This window comes from Aquarana catesbeiana, linkage group LG01 (genome assembly GCF_042186555.1).
Source record: "Aquarana catesbeiana isolate 2022-GZ linkage group LG01, ASM4218655v1, whole genome shotgun sequence".
In the NCBI taxonomy this organism is placed as follows: Eukaryota; Metazoa; Chordata; class Amphibia; order Anura; family Ranidae; genus Aquarana; species Aquarana catesbeiana.
The window spans coordinates 690,451,729-690,478,534 of NC_133324.1; the positions used below are offsets into that span (position 1 = coordinate 690,451,729).

At 43.0% G+C, this 26,806-nt stretch overlaps 1 protein-coding gene across 3 annotated transcripts in view; it reads left to right on the forward strand.

Annotated features, from left to right (window-relative positions):
• The window catches only part of AFG2A (AFG2 AAA ATPase homolog A), a 621,949-nt gene that overhangs the window by 38,560 nt on the left and 556,583 nt on the right, over positions 1 to 26,806 (forward strand). For all 3 annotated transcript variants that reach the window (XM_073603630.1, XM_073603610.1, XM_073603621.1), the window contains exons 4-8: positions 3,422 to 3,483; positions 5,153 to 5,740; positions 7,496 to 7,625; positions 9,701 to 9,757; positions 11,053 to 11,176. In XM_073603630.1, the coding sequence (XP_073459731.1) occupies positions 3,422 to 3,483; positions 5,153 to 5,740; positions 7,496 to 7,625; positions 9,701 to 9,757; positions 11,053 to 11,176 (961 nt within the window). The remainder of the gene's footprint in view (positions 1 to 3,421; positions 3,484 to 5,152; positions 5,741 to 7,495; positions 7,626 to 9,700; positions 9,758 to 11,052; positions 11,177 to 26,806) is intronic.

A 26,806-nucleotide genomic window follows, 5' to 3' on the forward strand; every position in this document is an offset into this window, starting at 1 on the left:
GGCCCTGATAAAAAGTTTTCATACCCTGGAATTTTTGGCCTTGGTGGCACACAGGTGGCACACACAGGTTAAAATGACAATTAAAGGTTGATTTCCCACATTTGTGGCTTTTTAAATCACAATTAGTGTCTGTGTATAAATAGTCAATGAGTTTGTTAGCTCTCACATGGATGCACTAAGCAAGCTAGACACTAAGCCATGAGGAGGTAGAAAAGAAATGTCAAAAGACCTGCGTAACAAGATAAAGAAACTTTACAATGATGGAAAAGGATATAAAAATATATTCAAAGCCTTGAATTTGGCAGTCAGTACTGTTCAATCACTTAATTAGAAGTGGAAAATTTGGGGATCTCTTGATACCAAGCCAAGGTCAGGTAGATCAAGAAAGATCTGGTACTCGTGAAATGACTCGGTATCAGTGCAACCCTAATCTCAGGTTCCTTAATTTCGGCCTCTCGGGTGCAATTCATTTGGCTATCTCTGCATTGTACACTTTGTTTTTTCCGAGGGTATGCTCTTCAATCAGTTCTGTATTACAAACTGCACAAGACAGGAAGGTCCCCTCTCTCCTTTAACATTCGCACTTCTTATGGAACTGTTAGCTGAAAAATTCCATACAGGCAGAAGGCATGACAGTTAACCATACTAAACATACGATCATGTTGTTTGCAGATGACATTATATTGACACTTTCTAATCTGGCTCTTTCCCTACCGAGGACACACAAGATTCTATAACATTTCCACAAAGTTTCCTACTATAAGTTTATTGCTGCCAAATCTAGCGTGTCAAAGTTGATATAAAAACCCAGGCCTGTCTTCAGAACACTCTCCCTTTCCCTTGGGCTACATGCTCTCTCTCAAATACTTAGGTGCTAACATCACCACACCTTTGTCCAGTCTATTCGCAGGAAATTTCATGCCCCTTATGGACTCCATGCAACGCGAAATGGAAAGAAAAAGTGCTAGCTTTCTTGGACAGGCAGACTTGCTACATTAAAAATGATTCTCCTCCCCCAAATTCTTTATTATTTTAGAACTCTGCCCATACATATCCCTGAGGTGTTTTACTGCACATTTCAAGCTAAAATCTCCTAATTTGTGTGGCTGGGTAAAAGAGCCAGGTGCTCTTCCATTATCCTTATGAAAAATAGATCAGTAGGCGGTATGGGATTACCTAACCTAAAGATTATCATATGGTCACCAAGTAAAATTCTGGATTAGTTCTCCTAATGATAAATTATGGTGTACTATCGAGCAGGCTGTGTTTCCCTTGGAAAGCTTACGATTTCTGGTAAGGGCTGCTTTCACTTGTTACCGTGTACACCATAACCCACATCCGATCATTTCGGCAACCCCAACAGAAATAGATTACTATCTTATAGTCAATAGCCCATCTCCTAAGGTGACCTACATCCCAATACCCCTTGAAACCCTTAAAATCTTGATCTGTTATATATCTTAAACCCGGAGAACTTAAAGGTATACTTGCAACTAATGATCACTTGGAGAATGAGAAAGTTATCCCTTTTACAGCTCTTCAGCAAAGATTCTCTATTTCCCCCACATTTTTTTTTTTTTGCTTTACGCTAGATTAGCTCTGTTTCCTAAACAACATCCTCTACCTTTTTTGAAAATACCCTCTTCGATTTGGTCTTTCTGGAATTCTACTTCTAAGACACCCAGAGGTATTTCTTTGTTCTCCCATGAGCTCAATTCCAAGTTAATCTTTGTTAAAAATTACCCTTTGATAAAACGTGAATCAGAACTGCAGGCTTCTTTGGAAGCACAATGGAAAAAGGCCATCCAATATACCTACTCCTACTCTAAATGTGCTAACCATTGGGAAATGGCCCACCTCAGATGGTATTTAACGCCATGTTCCATTGCTAAATTCTCTAACATGGGCGATAACCTTTGCTAGAGGGGCTGTAGAAAAGTGGGCACCTTGGCTCACATACTTTGGTCCTCTATCAGCATTCGGAGTTAGTGGAATTCAATCTTTAGATTGCTTTCCAAAGTGACCAAGATCTTTATTAAGGTTAATGTGGAGCAGAGGATCTTGAATATAAATATGGACAAACTTCCTGCCCAAGTTAGACCCATAGCTGTGAATATATACAGTTGTGTTTATAAGTTTAGATACCCTGGCAGAATTTCTGATTTCTTGGTCATTTTTCAGAGAATATGAATGATGACAGAAAAACATTTCTTTCACTCATGGTTAGTGTTTGGCTGAAGCCATTTATTATCAATCAACTGTGTTTACTTTTTTAAATCATAATGGCAACAGAAACTACCCAAATGACCCTGATCAAAAGTTTGACCGATATCCCAAAAGCTATGAGCACAACTGTATGCTAGTCAAAAAAATTGAAATCTTCTTTGATCCCCAATCTTTCTGAAGTTAAATGCCACTTCAATGTAATTTTAGGTTATGAGCAACAACTGGCGTTTAGGCCCCTTTCCCACGAGGCGGACTCCGCTTCCACGGAGTCCGCCTCGGTCCGCCGGCTCAGCGGGAGATCTCTCCGTTGAGAGTGGGGAGGGGCTTGTCAGGCGCCGCTGCCGGCTATGGAGGGATCGGATGAAACCAAACAGCATGTCCGTTTTCATCAGATCTCACCCGATCCAATCCGCCAGCGACGGACCTGGACGTAGGGCCATCCGTCTGCTTTTAGCGGATCGGACGGGGTCGGATGTCAGCGGACATGTCTCCGCTGACATCCGTCGCTCCATAGGCTAACATGGAGTGCCCGATCAGGTCCGCCGTCAAAACTGACAGGCGGACCTGAACGTTCGGATCGTGTGAAAGGGGTCTAGAGATGGTCAACAATATAAGTTTCAACAGCGTTGGGGGAACCTTGGTTATCCTATAAACAGGGTATTACATTTCAGTCGTTATCTTTCGTTACCTGGTGTCTGCTATAATTCCTGCTTCTGGAAAATGTTATGTACAGTATATGCATTTCTGTCTTTAATGTTGACTTCTTTTTTATTTGACTTTATATGTTTTGGTCATTCTCTATGTGAAGTGGCTTGTCCCCTGCTGTCACCTTTTTTACTCGAAAATCTTAATAAAAAAATATTTGCTTAGAAATATCTTCCTTCTTTTAGAACCTTACCTGCTAATGTACAGACTCAGTATGTTCCAGATGCAAACATGTAATTGGGGTCTTCTCTGAATGAGTTCCCTTATATGGTATTATTTGTCCTGTTTAAAACACAAGTTTTTACTTGCAGGGCTGCTTAAAATTGATTTCCCTTTCGGGACAAAAACATATAGCACATCATATTGAGTTAAGCTTGTTACCACAGAGATTGATAAAACTTAAACAGTAACATCTGTGAGACACATATATATTTGTATAGATGAAGAACCTTTATTTACCATGTCGGTTTGTTTCCATTCATCATCATAGGGAAAGGGATGCTGATGCTGTCAATGTGGAAGATTTGTCTTCATTTCTGCTAAGACTTATGGGTAAGACATTTGGATTCTTTATGGATGTCTTCTAGGACTACAGTGTATACAGTAATGTAAAATTTTATCTTAATTGTACAGTACAGGACACAAGCAGGGTATTCATACAACATGGGTTATAGGCATGTACTTTCTGGTGATTGGACACTGGCAAAGCTTTGGAGGAAATGCCCCCTTGGTGCCTTCCCTTTAACCTTACCTTACTCAGTTTGGCCTCCGATTTGTGCCAGAGTCTGAAGGAGATGCACCTTTTCTCCTTACATAGAAAATCATTCTTAGCTCAACTGGTTTATTATTTTTTCTTCATTTATCTCTGAATTCTTCAATCAACTGTCTTCCAATGCCAACGTAGAAACAGTGTATCCGGATTGGAGCAACCTCTGTAAAAATGTGGAAGCTGTACCTGGACCCCACGCTGTGAGGGCCTGTAATATTGCTTCAGTCACTGGATTTTGTGTGGGTGCTCACCTTGGTACTTGGTGCAACATGTTGAGTCAGCCGCAGGGTTTTGTACAGGTCCAGGGCTATGATCCATTCGTATGGAACCCAGTACCTGAAGATTCCTTTGGGAATATGCCCACTATGATGGGAAAAGGCTAGGCTTTTTATAAAGTCCAGCATCATGCACAGGTATGGCAGGGTCACCCTGTATCTCTGACCATTACTGTAAAATGGGGCTATGTTTGGAAAGTATTCAGGTCGCAGAGTACACATTTTAAACTTGGCCCTAAAATTCAACTACTCAGAGGTTAGTCTCAGGTGGATGACCAGATGTTACTTCACATAACTGGTCACACACTTGATGGCCACTTCCACCTAAAGCCCTTATAAGGTACTTAGTCGCATCCTCCCGCCGTTTTGCCAAAAAATGTTTGTTACAGGATGGTCTACACCTGGGTTACCACATGCTCCTAACAGACATGCTTACCCTATACTCTGCACTCTGTTTCGTGAATACCCCACAGGGCAATATCCTGACTTGTAGCTATGGTGGAGACCAGATGAAAGGGAACCAATGCAGTATGTGAACATTCGTTTTGCCAAAGGTCCACGCAACACTCAACCTCAGAGTGACAATGTGTCCCTTGCACCTGAGCAAGATCTCGATCTAGCACCAGTCTCAGCATCTGATGCTAGCTCTATTTTAGGCACACAAAGCAGAATTCTCTGTATCAATGTCACATTTCCTCAAACACATTACAGCAATGCCAGGACCCAGAAATGCCAAGCCTTATGTCCTACTCCTACTTCTTAACCAGATTCAGATCCTGATATGCCAGTCTCAGAGGATGCAGCCAGAGAAGGGAATGAAGAGGATATTAAGGCAGTATTGGAAGAAGCTGTGGAAGATTTTTCTTTCCCAAATCGTCACAAAAACACCACCCATATTTATAGTCCATATGTTATATATCTTTACTGCATTGTTTACTAACCGAAGAGAGCATGTTTTATGAAAATGTGTAAAGTATAATGACTTGCTGCAGATGAGCAGATGTTCATTAGTACAGTGAGACACTAGCAAGATTTAATCTGATTGGTTGATATAGGTCCCTGCACTTTGCTCAAGGACAGTTCACTTTGTTTCCCTATTTAATGCGTTGACTTGTTCTGTTGTATTTTCTTGCTTTTTGTAACTTTATTATTTCTTGTATTTTAAATTGCATTCTAGATGGGAAGATTGTTTTACCTGGAAATCTTATAAACTTGAGTTTCTTTGGCCGACCTTGTTCCTTGCAAGTTACAAGCATTAAAGGACCTGCTGGGGTAGTGCAGGAACCTTTCTCCAGCAGCACATATGACACAACTCTGGAAAAGACGGCGGTGGACAGCAGTAGTTTGGACTTGTCCTTACAGCTCAGCTTACTTGGCATTGAAGACTGTCAGGGTGAAGCTGTTACCAGTACCCCATGTAAGCTTAGTGACGTTAACACTTCATGTCTTTCTCCTGACAAGAAAGCCATAAATGAAGAGCTGCACCCAGAGGCCTCTCAAAGTCCTGTAATCTCTGGTACTGGTGACGACAGTCAAACAACATCATGCAGAAAACCTGGAATTAAATGCAACGCAGATGTTTTTTATTATTTATCACCACAAACTAAAATCAGATGCAAATGTCCGAAGCTGACTTCCCATTCGGAAGATGATATTAAAAATAAGGTAACTTACGATATGATTGGTGGCTTACACACCCAGTTGAAAGAGATTCGGGAAACAATAGAGTTGCCACTGAAACAGCCTGAACTTTTTAAGACCTATGGTAAGTCGAGACATGATACTGTGATGCTGGCCATTTTTTCATGTCTTTCTAAATATATTAATTGCAGGTTTACACATAACTTTCACAAGACTTCTATAACAACTATCTAAAAAAAGATACTGAGCTTTCTGTCACCCACTAAGAACAAAGAAAAAAAATGAAACATTAGAAAATTTCTAGGGTTTGCATCACAAAGGGTGTAAACGATATTCTATTTCTTTGAATCATATCAGGCTATCAGAGAACAATAATTGATAAAGTGATATTAAACCCCAAAACAAAAATGTTATATATTGCCACTTACCAAGCCTTAGATGTGGTGGTTTCTGTTTTGTTTGTCTTTATTTGCACCTGCTGATCTGGCCAGTAACACACCTCCTTTGTTATGGTGGCTCCCCTATCAATGGAGGAGAAACTGAGCCACCCTTGGACAGTAGCATTTTCTGGAGAGGGTAGAGTTAGATCACGTTTCATAAGTGACTTACAAATTAAAGCCTATCTCCAGCTAAACTTTTTTAAGCAGCTATACATTATAGTTTTCCTTTTCAGATAAAGGTTTTGACTGAATGAATAAATGCTGATCATTGTAAGCACACCTGTCCGTTTTAAATGAGTTGTCTCAACCCTCTGACTTCCACTTTTGCTGCACAGCTTAGTCTGTTAAGTGAAGTTGAAAAAAAAAAAATGTCAGTGACAGACTATCGTATATGTCAATTTTGATTTTCTTTACTACCACCTTTATGCAGCTGTACAAATGTGTGCTGCGCTCTGCTTGCTTTGGGACTGTAAAGCAGGAGAGAGCAATTAAAATTAAAAAAAAAAAAATTGCCAGTAAGGGAGCCCTATCACATGGCCTGCCAGAGTCATGTGACCAGTGCTTCTTTATTCTGCAAAGTTAAGCAGAGCAAACTCTATGGTACACCACAGACTGTACACTGTGGCCTGCATTTTATGAAAGTGAAAAATGCAGGGAGCAGTGTGGGGTAATTCTGTAATGTCAAGTGGAGAGCAGATAGGCTAAGATTGTGCCCAGTGTAGTATTACTGTTGATGGTGCCTGCAGGTATGTATGTCAAGTATGGTACACACTAGTAGTTTTTTGTTTCTTCAACCCAGCGGGCTGAACAAAAAAAAACAAAAAACGAAAGAGCTCAGGAGGAGCTTCTGTACCAACAATCTGACATTAGCACAGTGATCTCTCCCGTGGAGCTTTTGTGTTCCGATAGGGAGATGTGCCAACACAGAACACATGTCATCTAATGGCTGAGAGCGCTGATCAGGTGCCGATCGGCAGACCTTTTTCAGTCATGCACCTTCGACAGAAGCAGGACGAATGGCTGGCTTCTGTCGGACCAGTTTCCATACACCCGGCCTGAAATGTCGAACGGTTTCTTTTGAACCGGCCGATGCTGCCCGATTTTCGGCCCGTGTATATGGCCCTTAAGTGCTAAAATGAATCTTGATATCCATGTGAAGCCCCTGTGATATCCATGTGATATCCAAGTCAAGGCACAGGACATTGATTTAGCTCTAAATCTAGATTAAAGGATTGAGTTGAAGACTATGACAGGTATGTGGTGCCTTCTCTACAGAAATATTATTTCTCTATGCACATTTCAGACCAGGTTCACTTTAAACTCATTTTAATGAGGTTTATTTCTTTGCATAAATGATGTCTTGGTAGCATTATGAGTTTACTATTGTGAACTGTTAAATGAAACATCCTGCGTAGAGTGTCTCTTTGTTTTATTTGCAGGAATTCCTCCTCCACGTGGGGTTCTACTTTATGGGCCCCCAGGAACAGGCAAGACATTGATAGCTAGAGCAATTTCTAATGAAGTTGGAGCTCATGTTTCAGTCATCAATGGTCCAGAAATAATGAGCAAGTAAGATGAACCGCTGTGTGATTTGTTTCTTTTTTTTTTGCTTTGTCGTTATGTACCATTGGTAAAAACATCTGCATTTTGTGGCTGTTTGTATGTTCCTGGCTTGTTTCTCTGTAGGGTAAATGCACCATAAAGAAATTTTAGTTTGGACACAAATCTAGTAAATCTTTGCATGCCGACTGCACAAAAAATATTACATTAAAAAAAATACACCATAATCTTTTTTTGTACACGTATAATTTAAAAATGTTCCAAAGGAAGTGTAGTTGATGTTATAGTTTTATCATATGCTCCCAGTGGTATTATATTTCCCCTGACACAAATTCTCATTTTATTTATCATCTGTGTCTGTTTTCTCTATTTTTCTATACTAATGGCTATTTCCCTGTTTGGTAAAGTAATATATAACAGAGTAACTAAACTGTAAACAGATAGTAATAGTCTAAGTATTGTAACAGAAATTCTTTTCTGCAGAAGCTTTTAGGATATTCTCTGGAATGTCTGGAATAATTTGATACTCTGAACAGTAGGAAGTTATAGCAACATCCCCTTCTTTGGCACTGATTTTCCAAGAGTGGACAAGAGTGTTGTGATGGTTATCGGTAGAACAAATTAAATATACATTGTAGTTAAACTTAAACCATTTCTCCCTGCTAAGTGATCCAATTGAACAGTTTACGCGGTTGGTTTTCACCACATTTATTTGAATTACTAGTACAAATCCAGGGCAAATAAAAGGTTGTACTCTATTATAACCTTGTTGCGTTTAAAGTGGAAATTGGGCAAAAAACTTTTTTGTTTTGGGTAGAATGGAAATAGAACTTTAGGCAGGTTTTATTGATGCAGATCTACCCTCACCTCCTTTCCTAGTAGCACAATAAGAAAAAAATTAAATATTGTTAAATGTCACTATAATTTTAACTTCTATGCACATTGTATATTTTCTATTTTCTAAAATAATATATATACATATCTTATGCTTTGGTCCATTTCTCTCAGATGTGGGTATATATAATCCATTGGTTACATTTTTCTGTATGACAGTTTTATTCTAATCTTAGTGGGCCCCATATATGAACATGACTGAAGAAAAATCATGACTGAGCTAGAACAACAGATGTCCCCATTCCCAATAAGATTACCTGCTATGCCATCCTGAACCCTTTCTGTACCCATACCCACCAAGAACCAGACGACATCAGAGTTTGGATGCAAAATTGGCCATATCAGCCTTTTATTAACATGTAACAATAGTAACAGAAACAAATTCCTTTAAAACAGAAATATATATATATATATATTAAGGTTGCTGATCGTTGAAGGCACTACACCCAAAAACGAGTTAATTTTATCTGCGGAAACAATAGGCCCCCAGACGCAACACATCGGCTCGGAGACAATAACCAAACTATCTGCAGAGACCTCTTTGTCCCCAATTCCCAGTTAACCCATCATTAACTGGAATGCACCTAAGGATGCCATACCACAGATGGGCCCCCAACCATTGGACTATCACTGATTTTTTTTACTGCCTCCAAAGACCACAACCGCCAGGCTGCTGTGACTTCAATTCTCGAACCAAACCAAAACACAAGGAGGGTGAGTGGCCAGTTCTCTCTCCATCAGATGACCACCGACTGAGGTATCCGCCACTTCCTGTTCTTGCCCAAAGCCCCACCCGGACCCCTTGCTTCCACCAATCAGGACAGTGCGTAAACCATACCCACCATGCCTTAATCATTTCCATCGCTGTCTCCCCTCTTCACCCAATCATTCATGCCCTTCGCTTATTTATTTATTTTTTGCCCACCTTTTCTTTCTACCTATGATAGGCAGTCTGATTAACTCCTTGTTGCTGTGCTGCAGTTTGGGGAGCTAACATATGGGAAATTCCAAAATATATTTAATGTGAGTCTATTTTAGAACTTTTAGGCCTAGTGAGTCTATCTCTGCCTAGGACAGTAAATAACACGTAGATCATATTTGTGCTATTGCTGTTTTACTCTTGAGAATCTAGGCTGCTAAAGCAATCATAGTTATATCTGTTTTCAAGCTTATTTCTTCTTTTATTTTAGGTATTATGGAGAGTCAGAAGCCAGGCTGCGGCAGATATTCGCTGAGGCATCCCAACGGTATAACCTTACCCACAACGGTTTTTTGTTTTGTTTTTTTTTTTTTTTTTTTTACAAAATTAAAATTTTTGTAAATTGCATAAAGTTTATTGTAGTATGCCATAAAAAAGGTAGGTAGGGATTTTTTGAATTTTGAATTTTGAAGAATAACTTGAGTGGCTAACCTATCATGTAGTTTAGTTCTCCCACTTTGAAAATGGCTACTGTAAAGAGGTTGCTTTTGGATAGGTTTGTTAGCACACCACATATCTTATGCAAGGCTGAATGGAAGCTGAACTTCTACTCTCCCAACCTTTACAGAGAATTATCTGTTAGTGCTGTCATGGCAGCAGGAAAATTCTATGGAGGCACACAGGACTAGAAGAGCTTTTACACACTAAGATTTAAAGTTTAAATCCTGGAAGTACTAGAAGTACATACTTTCCTTATCCTTCTCCTTTATGGTCCTTTATGGCATTGTACTCATTAAGTAGAACTGAAGGCACAACTTTTTTTTTTCATTGTGGAAAGAATAATCGGGGGCCTGTAAGGTTTTTTTTTTTTTGTTTTGTTTTTTCTGCAATATGTGCTCTGAGGGGGGAGGGATTTGCCTTCTTCCTGTCCCACAGTCACAGCAGGATGTGAGAGGAAATTATTAAAAAGTAAGGGAAATTGCTGGTAGCCACACAGGATCACTAGTGTCCACATTGCGGATTTGTCCTCTATTCCTAGTCTGATGACTACTCAAAATGTGGGATGTTCTTTAACTTTTGGTGATAACGATCACCAGGACACATAGAGAGGATAACTATACCTAACCGGGACACAGACAGCAATAAAAACCTGGTAGGTGTTCTAATTCCTCTCCATTCTATCTAAAAACAATTAAAGTTTTTCTTCAGTTATACTTTTAATGAAGTACAAATGCTATTTAAATATTTACTGAAAGTAAACTTATACTTTTTCTATACTGGGCATAGTAAAACATCCTTTTACTGTAGGACCCTAAGGAATATCTACTTACTATTCACTTGCATCCCTGTAACTCTGATCCAAGGCAGGGACAGTGTCACATAGTCCCCCATACCCCAAGGTATATTTTCAAGCACCAGCAGTAGATCACAACAGTGCTGTCATACTGCTGAGGAGGCCTCCTGTTCAGCCAAGGTCAGCCTAGCTTAACAAAGAGCAGCTTCAACGAGAATGCGATATGGAATTTTTAATTTTTGTACCTTTATATGTAAGAAAAGTACTGATTGCTATGTAATTTAACAGTTTCACCATTGAATGTTATATTTATTTTCTCATCCTTATAGTCAGCCTTCTATTATCTTCATTGATGAACTGGATGCCCTATGCCCAAAAAGAGAAGGTGCGCAAAATGAAGTAGAGAAGAGGGTTGTGGCTTCTTTGCTTACACTGATGGATGGGATTGGTTCGGTAAGAATTGTAATGAGACAGATATTTACAATGAAAGCAGTGTCACCCCTTTCTACTTTTTGCGTTCCACTTTTACCTCATTTAGATGAAAAGGAAGCATATAGGTCTAAGATTCTTGATTCCTCATTGTTGTCACTGCGTAATTGACTGTTTTTATGACTTGTAGAGTAAAAGATCAGATGAACTAAAAAAAGATGTAGGGTAGCCATACTATATATAAACAAAACAAAAATGGCAACCACACAAATTTAGCACTGCTAATCAAGGCACCTCTGTAAAGTGCAATCCTAACTCAAAACATTGAGAGCCCCCATATTGTAACATATATTGCAGTGAATTAATTAAAGTGGTTGTAAAGGCAGAAGGTTTTTTTATCTTAATGCGTTTTATAAAAAGCCTTTTGTGTGTAGCAGCCCCTCTCAGCCCCCCTAATACTTACCTGAGGCCCATCTCTATCCAGTGATGTGCACAAGTGCCTCGGCTGTCTGGGAATCTCCCTTCTGATTGGCTGAGACACAGCAGCGGTGCTATTGGCTCCATGTTTGAATGGACACACAGAGCTGCAGTTCGGCTCAAGTGCCCCCATAGCAAGCTGTTTGCTGTGGGGACACTTGAGAGGAGGGAGGGCCCAGGAGCACTGAAGAGGGACCCGAGAAGAGGAGGATCTGGGCTGCTCTTTGCAAAACCACTACACAGAGGAGGTAATTATAACATTTTTGTTATTTTTAACTAAAAAAAAAAAAAGCAAGACTTTACAATCACTTTAAGGACAGGTATGACTGAAGGCAGCCCATTCCTTCTTAAAGCCATACATGCTCTGATTCTGTACTGATTCAGTAGTCTGGTGTGTTGATCAGACAAGGAGTGTGCTATGTAGGACTTAATTATGGGACAATAATCTGTATTTCCAGGTTTCCAATAGCTCGTTATCACTGTAATAGGATAGGGGAGTAGCAGTCTAATATCAAGCAGTTAAATAAAGCACATAAAAAGCAGAATCCATTTACTTGAACAAACCAATTCCTTAAAGGATAATTTCACCTTCACAAAAAGATAATACATGCACATTTTTTGTAGGTAAAAAAATATGCATTTATTGTTTTTTTTTGTAATGGACCTGTAAGGCATTGCACCCCTCGACCAGCAGAGTAATGCCACGGTCCTGCAGACTGTCTGTGTATCTGTCTGGCTGTACCGGTATTGCAAGGTAGTTACACTGTGACAGGAAGACTTAATGAACTACCACAGTGCTCAACAACATTGTGGTAGTTCATTGAGAACTACAAGCCTACAGCCGCAAAGACTGCCAAACCTTGTCGTTTTCCCATTCACAGAACACTGTTTTGCAGATTGTGACAGCACGCGGGGGGGGGGGGAGATCCCCCGCTAGCTGTCAGAATAGGGGGAGCGGGGGCCTGGTGCATCTGTAACATGTTACTTGTTACACCCTGAATATGGAATTTATCTTTTAAAGAGGGACTTCAGTCTTATGTGTAAAAATCTTTAAAGTCATCAGCTAGAAAAACTGTAGCTGCTGACTTTTAAAAAAACAGACGCTCACCTTTCCAGAGATCCAGCGCTGTCCTCACCTGAGCTGGTTTCTTTACCATTCTTTGGTCCCTGGCACCGGCATCTTAACTGTAAGCAGCTGGTAGTGACTCCTTGCGGCTTCACAGCTGGTTGCCCGCTGGACATGCGTGAGCCACCAGGATATCGAGAGTGGAACTAGGCCAGGTATTACATGAGATTTCTTTCTTGAAACATCACGGTACACAGAGCCTCAGTAATAACTGATGAGATTATAGGTATCACTAGGTGATTGGACACTGGCACACCCTAACCAGGAAGTTCAACCCCCTATATAATCCCTCCCCTCACAGGGATACCTCAGTTTTTACGCCAGTGTCTTAGGTGATGGACGTGTAAAGATGTCCTGTGCTGAGCTCCAAAGGGAATATCCTATATCCTATACTGGGGCAAGCCAGGCGAACTGGATCCATTTCAAAGTGTCTTTTCTAGGCCGAATTGGATGGTACCCGGGCCTTGTGTCTGAAGAAACAAGGTTTTACCTGTAACGCTTCCTCTTTTTAGAGAGCTGGACCCTGCATATCAGAAAATGGTTTTCTATCCTTATTTCTGGCCGGGTGCTTTACAGGCCCAGAACTGTGGATCCCCCTATTCGTAGTTTTTTCAAACGGAGCTCACCGTGAGAGGTGAAGATTGGGTCTTTATAACAGAACCCTGCGGCTGGATAAGGTAAGGGAGATTCCACAGAATTTTTTAATTCTAGTAGGTTTTCTCCTTTAAGGTAAATGCATGCTATGCCTATTGTCACCGCCGGGGGGTTCCAAGAGCACATACCTTCTCATGCTGATGTCTGTCTCAGTGTTCACACGCTGCACAAGCTCCTCCGGCCGGCTCCAGGTAGGATGGGATGGGGGGCTCTCCTCAGGGATATCTCCCCCCAGACTAGAGGGAGGCCGCAGGTGGTCTGTAAAGCGGTTATACACCGCGCTATCACCGCCGCCGCCATGCCTCGTGCAGGCCCCATCACTACCGGCCTCTCTCCTTCCTTATCCTCCCCCAGCCTTTCCTCCATGCTGTCCCGGAGGGTCGGGAAGCGCGCGTTTTTTTCGAAAACGAAGGGGGGCGAGGCGTCAGCACAGCATCCAGCGTGCTCAGACGCCCACATTTGCCGGCTGCAGGCTATTAAAGGCACACTTTACAGGTGCACTAAGCCTTTGGAGGGACACAGAGCTGACGGTCTCATGTAAGCTGGGACACAGGCATTCTCTTAGGCAGCATTTACTAAGGTAACACCAGACTGGGGGTTTGGTAGCAAGGCTTTTGCCAGACTACATCGCTCAGCATTCAGTGTTCATTTGTGATACCTCCACCTTGTTGCTTTGCACTATGGGTAGAAGAGGTTCAAATATCCCAAGATCCAGAGGCTCTAGGGGATCTCATTCAGGTTTTGAGGACCCCCTTTCTGCAGCATCACCCCCCCTCGAGGGGCCAGGGACGGCTAGTCAAGGAGAGCCGCCTGCTTCTGGCACTTCAGCCCCTGTATACATTACACAGGAGGTTTTTTCCTCAGCCATTAATGGTTTCGAGGAAAGATTAATGGCCGTGATTACATCTTCACTCAGTGGAAGAAAACGCACTAGGCCTTCCTCTGTTCCCCAAGACCCTCAGGCAGAGGAGCTCTTGGATAAAGGAGAAGAATCCCTTTCAGAGGATCAGGATGGGACGGATGATTCCTCTTCGGAGGAATCAGGTGGAGAGGAACCCTCTTCGGCTTCCCAAGAGGAGAAAGTCTTAGTACAGATCCTTACTAGATTGGTCCGCTCCACATTTAAGTTGCCCATATCTGAATCAGTTAAAGAACCCTCTTCTTCTTTAGGGTCACTAAAACCTCCTCAAACGACACATGCTTTTCCTGTTCATAATTTACTTGAAAAGCTCCTTTATTCTGAGTGGGATCACCCAGATAAAAAATTTTTTTTTCCGCTGAAAAAGTTTTCAACACTTTATCCTATGGAAGAAAAGTTTATTAAAATGTGGGGAATACCGGCCATTGATGCGGCAGTCCGTAAATAATAGTCTGACTTGTCCTGTAGACAATGCTCAGATGCTCAGGGATCCTGTGGATAAAAAGATGGAATCCCTATCGAAGGATGTTTTCTCCTTAGCAGGTTCAGTGGCTCAACCTGCAGTAACAGCGATTGGAGTCTGTCAATACTTAAGAGACCATGTTAAGCAGGTCATCAAAGTATTATCCGAACAACAGGCCCAGGGGTTGGCTAACCTTCGAGCGGCCTTATGTTATGTTGTTGACGCCATCAGAGATTCTATAATGCAAACCTCTCGTCTTTAACTGGGGTTGGTGCATATACGTAGAATCTTATGGTTGAAGAATTGGTCAGCCGAAGCACCATGTAAGAAGCTGCTGGCTGGGTTTCCATTTCGTGATGCAAGGTTGTTTGGAGAGGACTTGGATAACTATATCAAGAGAATCTCTTGTGGGAAAAGCACTCTCTTACCTGTTAAGAAGAAGAGTAAGAGTCCCTCTTTCAAACGGACTCTTTCCCCAGTGCCAGGGGCTTCAGCCTCCAGGCAGTCTCGACGGCCTCCCCCGTCTGGGTCAAGAAACAAGAGTCAACCCCAGGGACAAAAGAAGTCCTGGGGGAAGAAGCCTACTAGGCAAGACACTAAGACCTCTTTATGAAGGGGCGCCCCCGCTCGCTCGAGTTGGGGGAAGACTGCTACAGTTCTCAAGGCTCTGGCAGGAGGACTTCCAGGACAGATGGGTAATCTCCACGGTAACCTTAGGGTACAAGCTGGAGTTTCAAGAATTTCCCCCTCCTCGTTTCCTCAGATCAGGTGTCCCCAGAGATCCAGAGAAAAAGCAGTCGCTCCTTCTAGCGTTAGAGCGACTTTTGTCGCAGGAGGTCATTATGGTGGTTCCCGCGAAGGATCAAGGATTGGGCTTCTATTCTATTACGGCCCAAAAACCAAATGGGGATATCAGACCCATTCTGGATTTAAGGGATCTGAACCGATTCCTAAGGATTCAGTCCTTCCGCATGGAATCAATTCGGACAGTAGTCTCCATCCTGCAGGGAGGAGAATTTCTGGCATCGATAGACATCATAGATGCATATCTGCATGTGCCCATTTTTCCTGCTCATCAGAAGTTTCTGCGCTTCGAGATAGGAGGGCGCCATTTCCAGTTTGTGGCTCTGCCTTTTGGGATAGCCACTGCACCCCGAGTGTTCACAAAGATCTTGGCTCCTCCTCTGGCAAGATTAAGGGCTCAGGGTATAGCTGTTATAGCATACCTAGACGACCTGCTCTTGATAGACTGGTCGGTAGCCTCCTTGAACGGTAACTTGAGGACCACAGTCAAGTATCTGGAACACCTAGGTTGGATCCTCAACCTAGAAAAGTCGTTCCTAAAACCAGTAAGAAGACTGGAGTATTTGGGTCTGATCATAGATACAAGACAGGAGAAGATTTTTCTACCTCAGGCAAAGATCACTGCTTTAAGGGAGCTAATTCTGGCAGTCAGGACCAAAAAGGGTCCTTCTGTCCGCCTTTGTATGAGGCTGCTAGGAAAGATGGTGTCTTCATTCGAAGCAGTTCCCTATGCTCAGTTTCATTCAAGACTGCTACAACACAGTGTTCTGTCAGCCTGGAACAGGAAGGTTCAGGTATTAGACTTTCCGATGCACCTGTCTTATACGGTGCGTCAGAGCCTCAATTGGTGGCTAATACCCGAAAACCTGCAGAAGGGGAAGTCCTTTCTACCGGTTACCTGGACGGTGGTAACAACAGATGCCAGTCTGTCGGGATGGGGAGCAGTTCTGGAACAGTCTGCAGTCCAAGGGGGCATGGTCCAGAACCGAGAGGACCTTACCCATCAACATTCTGGAAATCCGTGCGGTATGTCTAGCCCTAAAGACCTGGACTACCAGGCTACAGGGTTGCCCGGTCAGGATCCAGTCCGACAATGCCACAGCAGTGGCTTATGTCAATCATCAGGGAGGCACCAGGAGCCGAGCTGCTCAAAAGGAGGTGAACCAGATCTTAGTCTGGGCAGAGAAGCATGTGCCATGCATATCGGCAGTCTTCATTCCAGGGATAGAGAACTGGCAGGCGGACTATTTAAGTCGCCAGCAGTTACTTCTAGGGGAATAGTCTCTGCATCCCAACGTCTTTTGGGCCTTATGCCAAAGATGGGGGGGGTTCCAGATGTAGATCTCTTTGCATCCCGATTCAACAAAAAGATAGACAGATTTGTGGCAAGGACAAAAGATCCTCTTGCATGCGGGACGGATGCGTTGGTGATTCTGTGGCATCGGTTCTCACTGATTTATGCATTTCCGCCTATTCTGCTACTGCCACGACTCCTTCGCAGGAACAGGCAGGAAAGGAAGTCAGTACTTCTGGTGGCCCCCGCTTGGCCCAGAAGGACTTGGTATGCGGAAATAGTAAGGATGACGGCGGGTTCCCCGTGGACCCTATCGGTACGCCCAGACCTGTTATCTCGAGGTCCAGTGTTACATCCTGCCTTACAAACGCTAAATGTGATGGTTTGGCTATTGAAACCCACGTTCTGAAGAGTCGTGGGCTTTCAGGTCCTGTGATATCTACCTTGATCAATGCAAGGAAACCAGCTTCCAGAATGATTTATCATAGAGTCTGGAAAGCTTATGTATGCTGGTGTGAATCCAGGGGTTGGCATCCCAGAAAATATGTGATAGGTAGAATTCTTGATTTTCTACAGTTAGGATTAGAGATGAAGCTGGCCTTGAGTACCATCAAGGGCCAGGTTTCTGCCTTATCGGTATTATTTCAACGGCCACTTGCTTCACATTCTTTGGTCCGAAACTTTATGCAGGGGGTGATGCGTCTTAATCCTCCGGTTAGGGCGCCCCTAAACCCCTGGGACTTGAACTTGGTTCTGTCTGTGTTACAAAAACAGCCTTTTGAACCAATACGTCAGATTCCTTTGGTCTTGTTGACAAGGAAGTTAATTTTTCTGGTAGCCATTTCTTCTGCTAGAAGAGTATCAGAATTAGCAGCTCTTTCCTGTAAAGAGCCTTACTTGATTGTACACAAGGATAGGGTGGTATTGCCCCCTCATCCTAGTTTTTTACCGAAGGTGGTTTCAGATTTTCATCTAAACCAAAACATTGTCCTGCCTTCCTTTTTTCCAGATCCCTGTTCTCCCGAAGAAAGATCACTACATTCTTTGGATGTAGTTAGAGCAGTCAGGGCCTATCTGGAAGCAACGGCTCAAATTTGCAAAACGGATGTTTTGTTTGTGCTGCCAGAGGGTCCCAGTAGGGGACAGGCAGCGTCAAAAGCTACCATTTCTAAATGGATTCGACAGTTGATTATTCAAGCTTACGGTTTGAAACAGAAGATTCCTCCGTTTCAAATCAGGGCACATTCCACAAAGGCTATTGGTGCTTCTTGGGCAGTGCATCACCGGGCCTCTATGGCTCAAATCTGCAAGGCCGCAACCTGGTCTTCAGTCCATACATTCACCAGATTCTATCAGGTGGATGTGAGAAGGCATGAGGATATCGCCTTTGGGCGTAGTGTGCTGCAGGCAGCGGTACAGGGTCCTCAGGTCTGATTGCACCCTACTTGGTTGTGGTCCCCCCCCCTCAGATAGCATTGCTCTGGGACATCCCATCAGTAATTACTGTGGTTCTGTGTCCCGTGATGTTCGAGAAAGAAAATAGGATTTTTTATAACAGTTTACCTGTAAAATCCTTTTCTTTCGATGGACATCACAGAACACAGAGGTCCCGCCCCTCTTCTAATACACTTATATTGCTTTGCTACAAAACTGAGGTATCCCTGTGAAAGGGAGGGATTATATAGGGGTTGAATTTCCTGGTTAGGGTGTGCCAGTGTCCAATCACCTAGTGATACCTTTAATCCCATCAGTTATTACTGAGGCTCTGTGTCCTGTGATGTCCATCGAAAGAAAAGGATTTTACAGGTAAGCTGTTATAAAAAATCCTATTTTTCTCATTGGACTTCCAGTGCTTTCTTGCTCAGCTGCCAGTGCTACAAGACATTTGAAAAAAAACTAAATCCCACAGAGCACTACTTTAGTGACATCCCATACCACTTCCTCTTTGTTAAACACCTATTAAATAGACAGAAAGTGGGAGTTATTTTCCCTGCTTCATATCTTTTTTTTTTTCGAATATAAATTTTTATTGTTTTTAGAGTCAGGGAGGGTACAATGCAATGACAACCATAACATAAAATGTACATGGGTAGTTATTTTGATAAAAGCCGGCTATTTGTCCAGTGGTTTAAACACATGACAGTAATATCAATAAGGCTTGTGCTGTGATGACTAGGTCTTTTAATTTTTTAATTTTCTCTACTCTGCGCATCCACAACCCAATAGACGGAGGTGTGCTTTTTTTCCACATAAGGTGAATGCAGGACTTAACAGCATTCAATAAATGTCGCACTATTGATTTTTTGTAGCTCTGTGCCGGGATCATGGTAACGTGGAGCAGAAGAAAAGCTGGATCATTATGAATCATATGATTTGTAAATTTCTGAGTAACCCTCCTAACTGTCGTCCAGAAATGTTGCAGCAGAGGCCAAGACCAAAAGATATAAGCCTATCCCACACCCACCTAACAACTCCATCAAATCATTCCCCGCATCTATTACCTTTTGTACTACCACCCGCCTCCCTTTAAAATGTAAGCTCTACGAGCAGGGCCCTCATGTCCCTTCTGTATTGAACTGTACTGTAATTGTGCTGTCCCCCTTCTACATTGTAAAGCGCTGTGTAAACTGTTGGCGCTATATAAATCGTGAATAATAATAATAATATGGAGAAGTAGCCCCTTGTCCATCTGGCATCTCCAGCATTTGTCTGTGGTGGTTGGGAAGTACTTGTGTAATAACTGAGGTGTATAGTACCACCTGGTCAAAATCTTATAGTTAGATTGTTGTATTTTCGTACAAATAGATGTTTTTAAGGAGAACCTGATAATAATCTGTTTTTGGGCGTCTGTAAAAGAGCGCTGTAAGTCAGTCTCCCATTTCGTAGGAAAGACAGGTCGGGTTGTTCTGATGGGGAGTTGAGCAAAGCATATGTTTTAGATAGCACTTGAGGCAGGTCCCCCTCGTCCCTACAGTAATCCTCAAAGGTCGTCAGGGTATGGTTAAGTTGGGCACGATTGGCGATCGAATGCAGGAAATGGTGTAGTTGTATTGCTTTCCAGAATGGAAGTTGAAAGTGACCAGTGTCACATATCAGTGATTGGATGGAATGCCCTGATTGCCATCTAAGAAGTGCGAGGCACAATCCCTACTTGTTGATAGAAGTGCCTCATACTCTGATTGTTCAAGTCCAGGGGGGAATGTAGGGTTACCCAGTATTGGGAAAAGAGGAGAGTTTCAAGTGGAGAGGGAAGTTGTATGGTCTTCGAGCCTATGCGGAGAGAAGTGCCTATTACAGGATGGAATGTCAAAGTAGAAGGTAGCTGGTCATAGAACCATGCATCCCCTTTCAACAGAACAACTGTCTGGGCTCGTTCTAGTTGCGTCCAGAGTTTGGTCTTACCGTGTCGATTCCAGTCAATAATTCTCCCGAGGTGTACCGCTAAATAGTAATTCCGTAGATCTGGGAGGGCTAACCCTCCATAGTGTTTAGGCAGTGTAAGGTAACGTGTACGTAGCCGAGGTTTTGAGTGTGCCCGTATGAATTTGATAAAAAAGGAATGCGCTTGCCTAAAATATTGGGGTGTGATCTTGACCGGTAGTGCTTGAAATAAGTAAAAAAACTTTGGAAGTATGCACATTTTAAGGAGGTTACAACTGCCGAACCAGGAGTGAAGTCCCCTATTCCACTCCTCTAGCAGCAAACAGATCTTGGTTAACAGGGGTGGAAAATTAAGTTCAAAGGTGCGTGTCAAGTCACTCGGGATAAGGGTTCCTAAACATTTGAGGGTGCAGTCTGACCATTTTAATTTGAACTGGGATTTTAAGGAGCTCAGTCTATTTGGTGCTATATTGATCCCCATTGCTGCAAATTTATCAAAGTTAATATTTAGGTTGGACAGATTTCCGTATCTGTCAAACTCTGAGTGGATTTGGCAGGTACACTATAGTGTTAGTTAACCACTTCAGCCCCGGAAGATTTTATTTTATTTTTATTTATTAAAAATTAAAATAAAAATTCTGTTGACCAATATCTTCGTAAAAATCTTAAGGTCTATATTCAGAAGGGAGATGGGTCTATAGCTGCTGCATGTGGCTTGGTCCTTACCGTCTTTAGGGATAAGGGAGATATGGGCCCTCAGGCTATTTCTAGGAAAGTGTCTCCCTTCGCTAATGGTGTTGAACAGCTTCACCTTATAAGGGCCTAGAAGTGGTGGGAGGCATTGGTAATAATGTAGGGTGAACCCATCAGGACCTGGTATTTTGCCGGGTTTCCCTCCCACCGCACGTTGCAATTTGTCTAGGGTGATGGGATTGTCCATCACCGCACCTACCTCTGCAGTGAATTGGGGAATTCGGGATGAGGAAATGTATTCCTCCATTGCAGCTTCATTGGAAGACCGCATTGGGAGATTATATAAAGAAGAGTAGTAGTCCTTGAATTCCTGCGAATTCTGGTTAGGCATGACCCTTTTTTGCCCCAAGGGTGCTATGATTTGGGGTACATATGTATTAAGTCTGTGATTTCTAACCACTTTAGCCAATAATTTCCCGCATTTATTGCCAGATTCGTAGGTAAGCTTCTGGCAGAATTGTAACACCGCTTTAGCTCTATAATGTAGTAAATCCACTGTTTGCCTTCTAAGGGAAAACAGTTCCGTTTCCAATGGCTACAGGTGTGTGTTTATGCTTCGATTCCACTTCATGTATCTTATGAAGAAGCTGAAGCAGTTGTTGTTCTCGTTCCCGTTTGATGCGCGCACCATGTTTAATTGGCACCCCTCTTATCACGGTCCTATGGGCTTCCCATTGTGTTTGTTTGGAAATAGTGCTTTGGCTCATTTGTGACATCAGTCAGAACTTCCGGTGTCTGTAACAGGCTTTCGTCCAATCTCCAGAACCTAATTCTGGTGGTTGAGATTGGTGAGAGGGTATAGCGCATGGTAATAGGTGCATGGTCTGACCATGTGATATTGCCTATCACAGGGTCATGCACTGTCTCCAGCTGACTGTGGGGGACTAAAAAATAATCAATTCTCGAATACACTCTGTTGTGAAGAGTAGAAAGTATAATCCAATAGATAAAGTGATGCGCTCGTAATATCTATAGGATATCCTACTATTCAGTGTGTTGACAGGTCACATTCTACTTGTGGATACTTTGTTACAAACTATACAAAAACTTGAACAGTGATTAGCATAATATAAATAAATATAAATACAATGTGTTGAAAAGTCTGCTGTGAAAGTCTAATTGGAGACCTCCCGGAATACAAATCCAAAAGTTAGTTCACCATTTGTTCTTGTGAAATAATAAACAAACAAAAATATGTGGAAAAAGGTGGTGAAAAAATAGAGTGAAAAATATATTAAAACAGATATATTCAATAAATATGTAGTTGGTAACAATTATAAAAGGATTACAATTGTGTGGATTCCCATACACCTTACTTGAAAAGGTGATTCCTTTGCAGGTTAGAAGATACCTCTTATCTGTGTTTAAACAAGGCTTACTGAGTCTGGGTTAATCAGCAGAGGATAGGCTTACATCCACCGGCTAGGATCATCTAATCTCCATTTCTCCTGTTCATATGCTTTCCCCCACATGAAATACAAAAGTGGGACAAGACCATTGTGCACATAACTTCTACTAAATAAAGTTAACAAAGAGCCCAATAGATCCACTCACATGATGTAAAAGATCTAGATCGCATTTCACTGATCTATGGTCAGTAGAAATCACTGCCTTCGCGTTCCTCCGTGCTGCTGCTATTCAGGATCACTGCAGGCTGCACACTGACAAGAGCTGACAGGCTACTTCTCCCTCACGCGTATCATCACTAGACACGTGACTTTTTCAGACTTTGAAAAAGTCACGTGTCTAGTGATGATACGCGTGAGGGAGAAGTAACCTGTCAGCTCTTGTCAGTGTGCAGCCTGCAGTGATCCTGAATAGCAGCAGCACGGAGGAACACGAAGGCAGTGATTTCTACTGACCATACATCAGCGAAATGCGATCTAGATCTTTTACATCATGTGAGTGGATCTATTGGGCTCTTTGTTAACTTTATTTAGTAGAAGTTATGTGCGCAATGGTCTTGTCCCACTTTTGTATTTCGTGTGGGGGGGAAAGCATATGAACAGGAGAAGTGGAGATTAGATGATCCTAGCAGGTTGATGTAAGCCTATCCTCTGCTGATTAACCCAGACTCAGTAAGCCTTGTTTAAACACAGATAAGCGGTATCTTCTAACCTGCAAAGGAATTACCTTTTCAAGTAAGGTGTATGGGAATCCACACAATTGTAATCCTTTTATAATTGTTACCAACTACATATTTATTGAATATATCTTTTAATATATTTTTCACTCTATTTTTTCACCACCTTTTTCCACATATTTTTGTTTGTTTATTATTTCACAAGAACAAATGGTGAACTAACTTTTGGATTTGTATTCCGGGAGGTCTCCAATTAGACTTTCACAGCAGACTTTTCAACACATTGTATTTATATTTATTTATATTATGCTAATCACTGTTCAAGTTTTTGTATAGTTTGTAACAAAATATCCACAAGTAAAATGTGACCTGTCAGCACATTGAATAGTAGGATATCCTATAGATATTACGAGCGCATCACTTTATCTATTTCATTATTTATAAGTGGGGTGTTACTGAATGATTGCAGCTGCAGTATCTGGATATTTGAACTCTTTTTTTATATATCAGTTTTTTATATATTAGTTTATTTATTCATTTATTTTTACACTACTTTGTACAACATTTTACAGTTTTATATATTCACTTTAGTGCTTGAGTACCTTAACACTTTTAGAAAGTATAATCCCTCTCCCCAGAATGATGTAGTCTCCATGCATCCATCAGTTGGGCGTTGTGCAGGTCCTGTGTTATGCGTTTATGAATGCTAGAGCGGACTGTGGAGAGATCGGATGAGGTGTCCACCGAGGGAGCCAGGGGTATATTGAAATTACATCCTGCAATCAATTGACCCTCTTTAAATTCCATGAGCAAGTTCAGTATACGGTGCAGAAAGGCATCTTGCCGGTCATTAGGAGCGTAGATGGTGGCCAGTGTCACCTGTGTGTCCCCAAGCGATCCTTTGATAAAAACATAGTGGCCTTCAGTGCCTACCAGAGTATCGTCACATGTCCAGGGTACTTTACCTGAAAGGAGTATAGACACTCCTTTGAATTTAGCTGCTACATTGCTGGCATGGTAAGGCAAGGGGAAGTACCGATTTCTAAGGCACGGAGGATTACCCATTCTGAAGTGTGTTTCCTGTGTTTCCTAAACGCCACATCAGCGTGGGCTCTTTTAAGATCATTCAATAGCATACAACGTTCTTCAGGTACATTTAGACCCTTTGCATTCAGCGAGAAAATGTTGATGGAGTCCATCGTCTCCGGGTCTTAAGGGGGGGGGGGGGGGTAAAAGGAGAAGGAGAAGAAAGACTATAGAAGAGAGACAAACAGGAGAAAGAAGAGCAAGTTCAGATCAGGAAGAATGAGAGTGGACAGTGTGAACTGTCCCTCGTACTAATAAATGCAAAAATACATTTTTTTTGCAAAGAAGCACACGCCGGTTGTCATCTGGTGAGGTGCTTCAGCCTAATGGGGAAGTGGTTCCATTAGACCGAGAGGAGTCATCCCGGCCCTGTCCAGCCTCCCCAGCTTGAAAACATGAAACAAACATTTACTCAATAACAGAAAATTACTAAGCAAGAAGTAAGTGTCATATATAAACTTTGTAAACGAATAACCACAAACAGCTCTGTGAGCGTTAATTAAAAGGTGATGCTGCCAACGTCCCAAACAGTGTCCCAAATCTCTATTTTCAATGCTTCTGTCAATTCCTCTGAATGCCTAGGGATGATGATAATAAGTGCCCCTCGGTACTCGGCAAGAAATGGGGTGTGCCTGTGGATCTCGAGCATTCATAGTTTATCCCCTGATGGAGAGGGTCCCCGTCCACAGTTTTGGACGTCTGACCCAATTCCACCACGGGGACCGTGCTGATCCCTTCGCCCCCTTACAGGGAATGACCGCCAAGTATCGATCCTTCCACCTCAGCCGAGTGTAGACTCCTCCCTCCTCACTGCACCTCTGATGGAGTAGAGGGTAGAGGGTGAGGGGGTCCCGTGGTTCCCCCAAACTCACACCAGGGAGGTGCCCAACCTGACAACAGTGCGGTCAGTATCCACTAATGATCCTATCATACCTCCCCTTACCAGTCTGGAGCACCGAGTGGGAGCCCGCGGGCACATGCACAGGGGTCAGAGTGTGCATATGTGCACATATTGCCATCTGGCCCCATAGTTAGCTAATATAAAAAAGGAAAAAATTAAGACCTTAAAACCTTTGTTGAGCGAGGCTAACAGTGCTTGCCACCCCACTCCCCCATGGCTCCCAGTTCCCAACAATAAACATTAATACTCAAGGCATATAGCAACCTGCCAATATCAGTGATTAGCTATGTCTCTCTTCAGGCATCTGAGATCATTGCAGGAGGGTTGTGAACCCTAAGGCCTGTTAGAGTACAGCATATATGAGTTAGGCATGTAACCACAAAACATTAAGGCACAAAGACCTTTCCGGTGTAGCAGAAGGAGCCTTTGCATCACAAGGAGATGCAGGGCTTGTGGGCTTGTCAGGCGTCCGTCATGCATGGTCCGTGTCTTCCCGGGTGATGTCCGGGACATTATCCCATCAGTTCCAGTAGGGGCAACAAAATTCACGCGGGCGAGGTGGGGGTGGGGGGTTGTGGTGAGAGTCCGTCTCCGTAATGTCCTCCACTGACAGACCAGGAGGGTTATGAGACCTGGCGGAGTCTAGGGAACACAAATCTAGCTGGGGTTTGGGTAAGTCTCCTCCCGCACTGGGCACCCACAGACTCCTGTAAACTGCCCAGCGTGGTGTCTGAGTAGCCAACTGTACGGCTGGTCAGGGAGGTGGGACACGGGAGATGGTCTATCCAAGGGCAACCCAAAAGAGAAAAAGAAAAAAAAAAAGAAAAAGGGATTGTATATACAGTAGCTCACCGCACTGCCAGCAGCTGTTAGGTCTCCCTTGTCTATTCAGATGAAGCGTTGTGGGACCTCTGCGTTCTGGGCGAGTGGGCCCTCCTCAGACCTGATATGCCAGAGCTGGGGGGGGGGGGGTGAAGCGTTGGAGCATCTGGAGCCTGTCAGGCACCTCAATGGGGTCAACTTCCATGGCAAACAAGGCAGGGAGCTCTGCAGGGGTACGGATAGTAAAGGACTGCTGGGCTTTCCTGAAAGTCACAGATATGGGGAAACCTCATCTATATGTAATTCCGGATTGTGGAGCCACCTCCAGCACAGGTTTCAACAGTGCTCGCCATTGCAGGGTCGCCCTGGACAGATTAGGCATGATCCAAAGGGTAGCGCTGTCAAACTCTGTGTCCCCCCCTCTCCCAAGCCTTCTGTAGGATGAGTTCCTTGTGAGAGTAATGGTGCACCCGGCAAATTACATCTTGCGGCCTATCCGGGTCTGAGGATCGGGGGCCCAGAGCTCTGTGGATCCAATCAAAGGACAGATTAATCATGAAGGCGTCCCCCGCTATGTCACGGAAGATGGCTAGGGTGGATGCCGCCAGGTCCTCCGTCTCTGTAACTTCCGGCAGGCCTCTCAGCTGCAGATTGTTTCTCCTCCTGCGATCCTTGATTTCTTCAAGCTAGAGTTGTTGGGTGAGTACCGCAGCCGCCTGGGATGTCTGTAAGGTCTCCACCGCTAACATCCATTGCACCAGCGCTGCCACCGAGGACTCACCTGACCCCATCCGATCTGAGAGTGTTTTCACATCTTTCGGTACTGCTGTCAGTTCTTTGCGGTGAGATGCCTCAAGCCTGCCAACCAGTGCCTCGATGTCAGACCTCGTA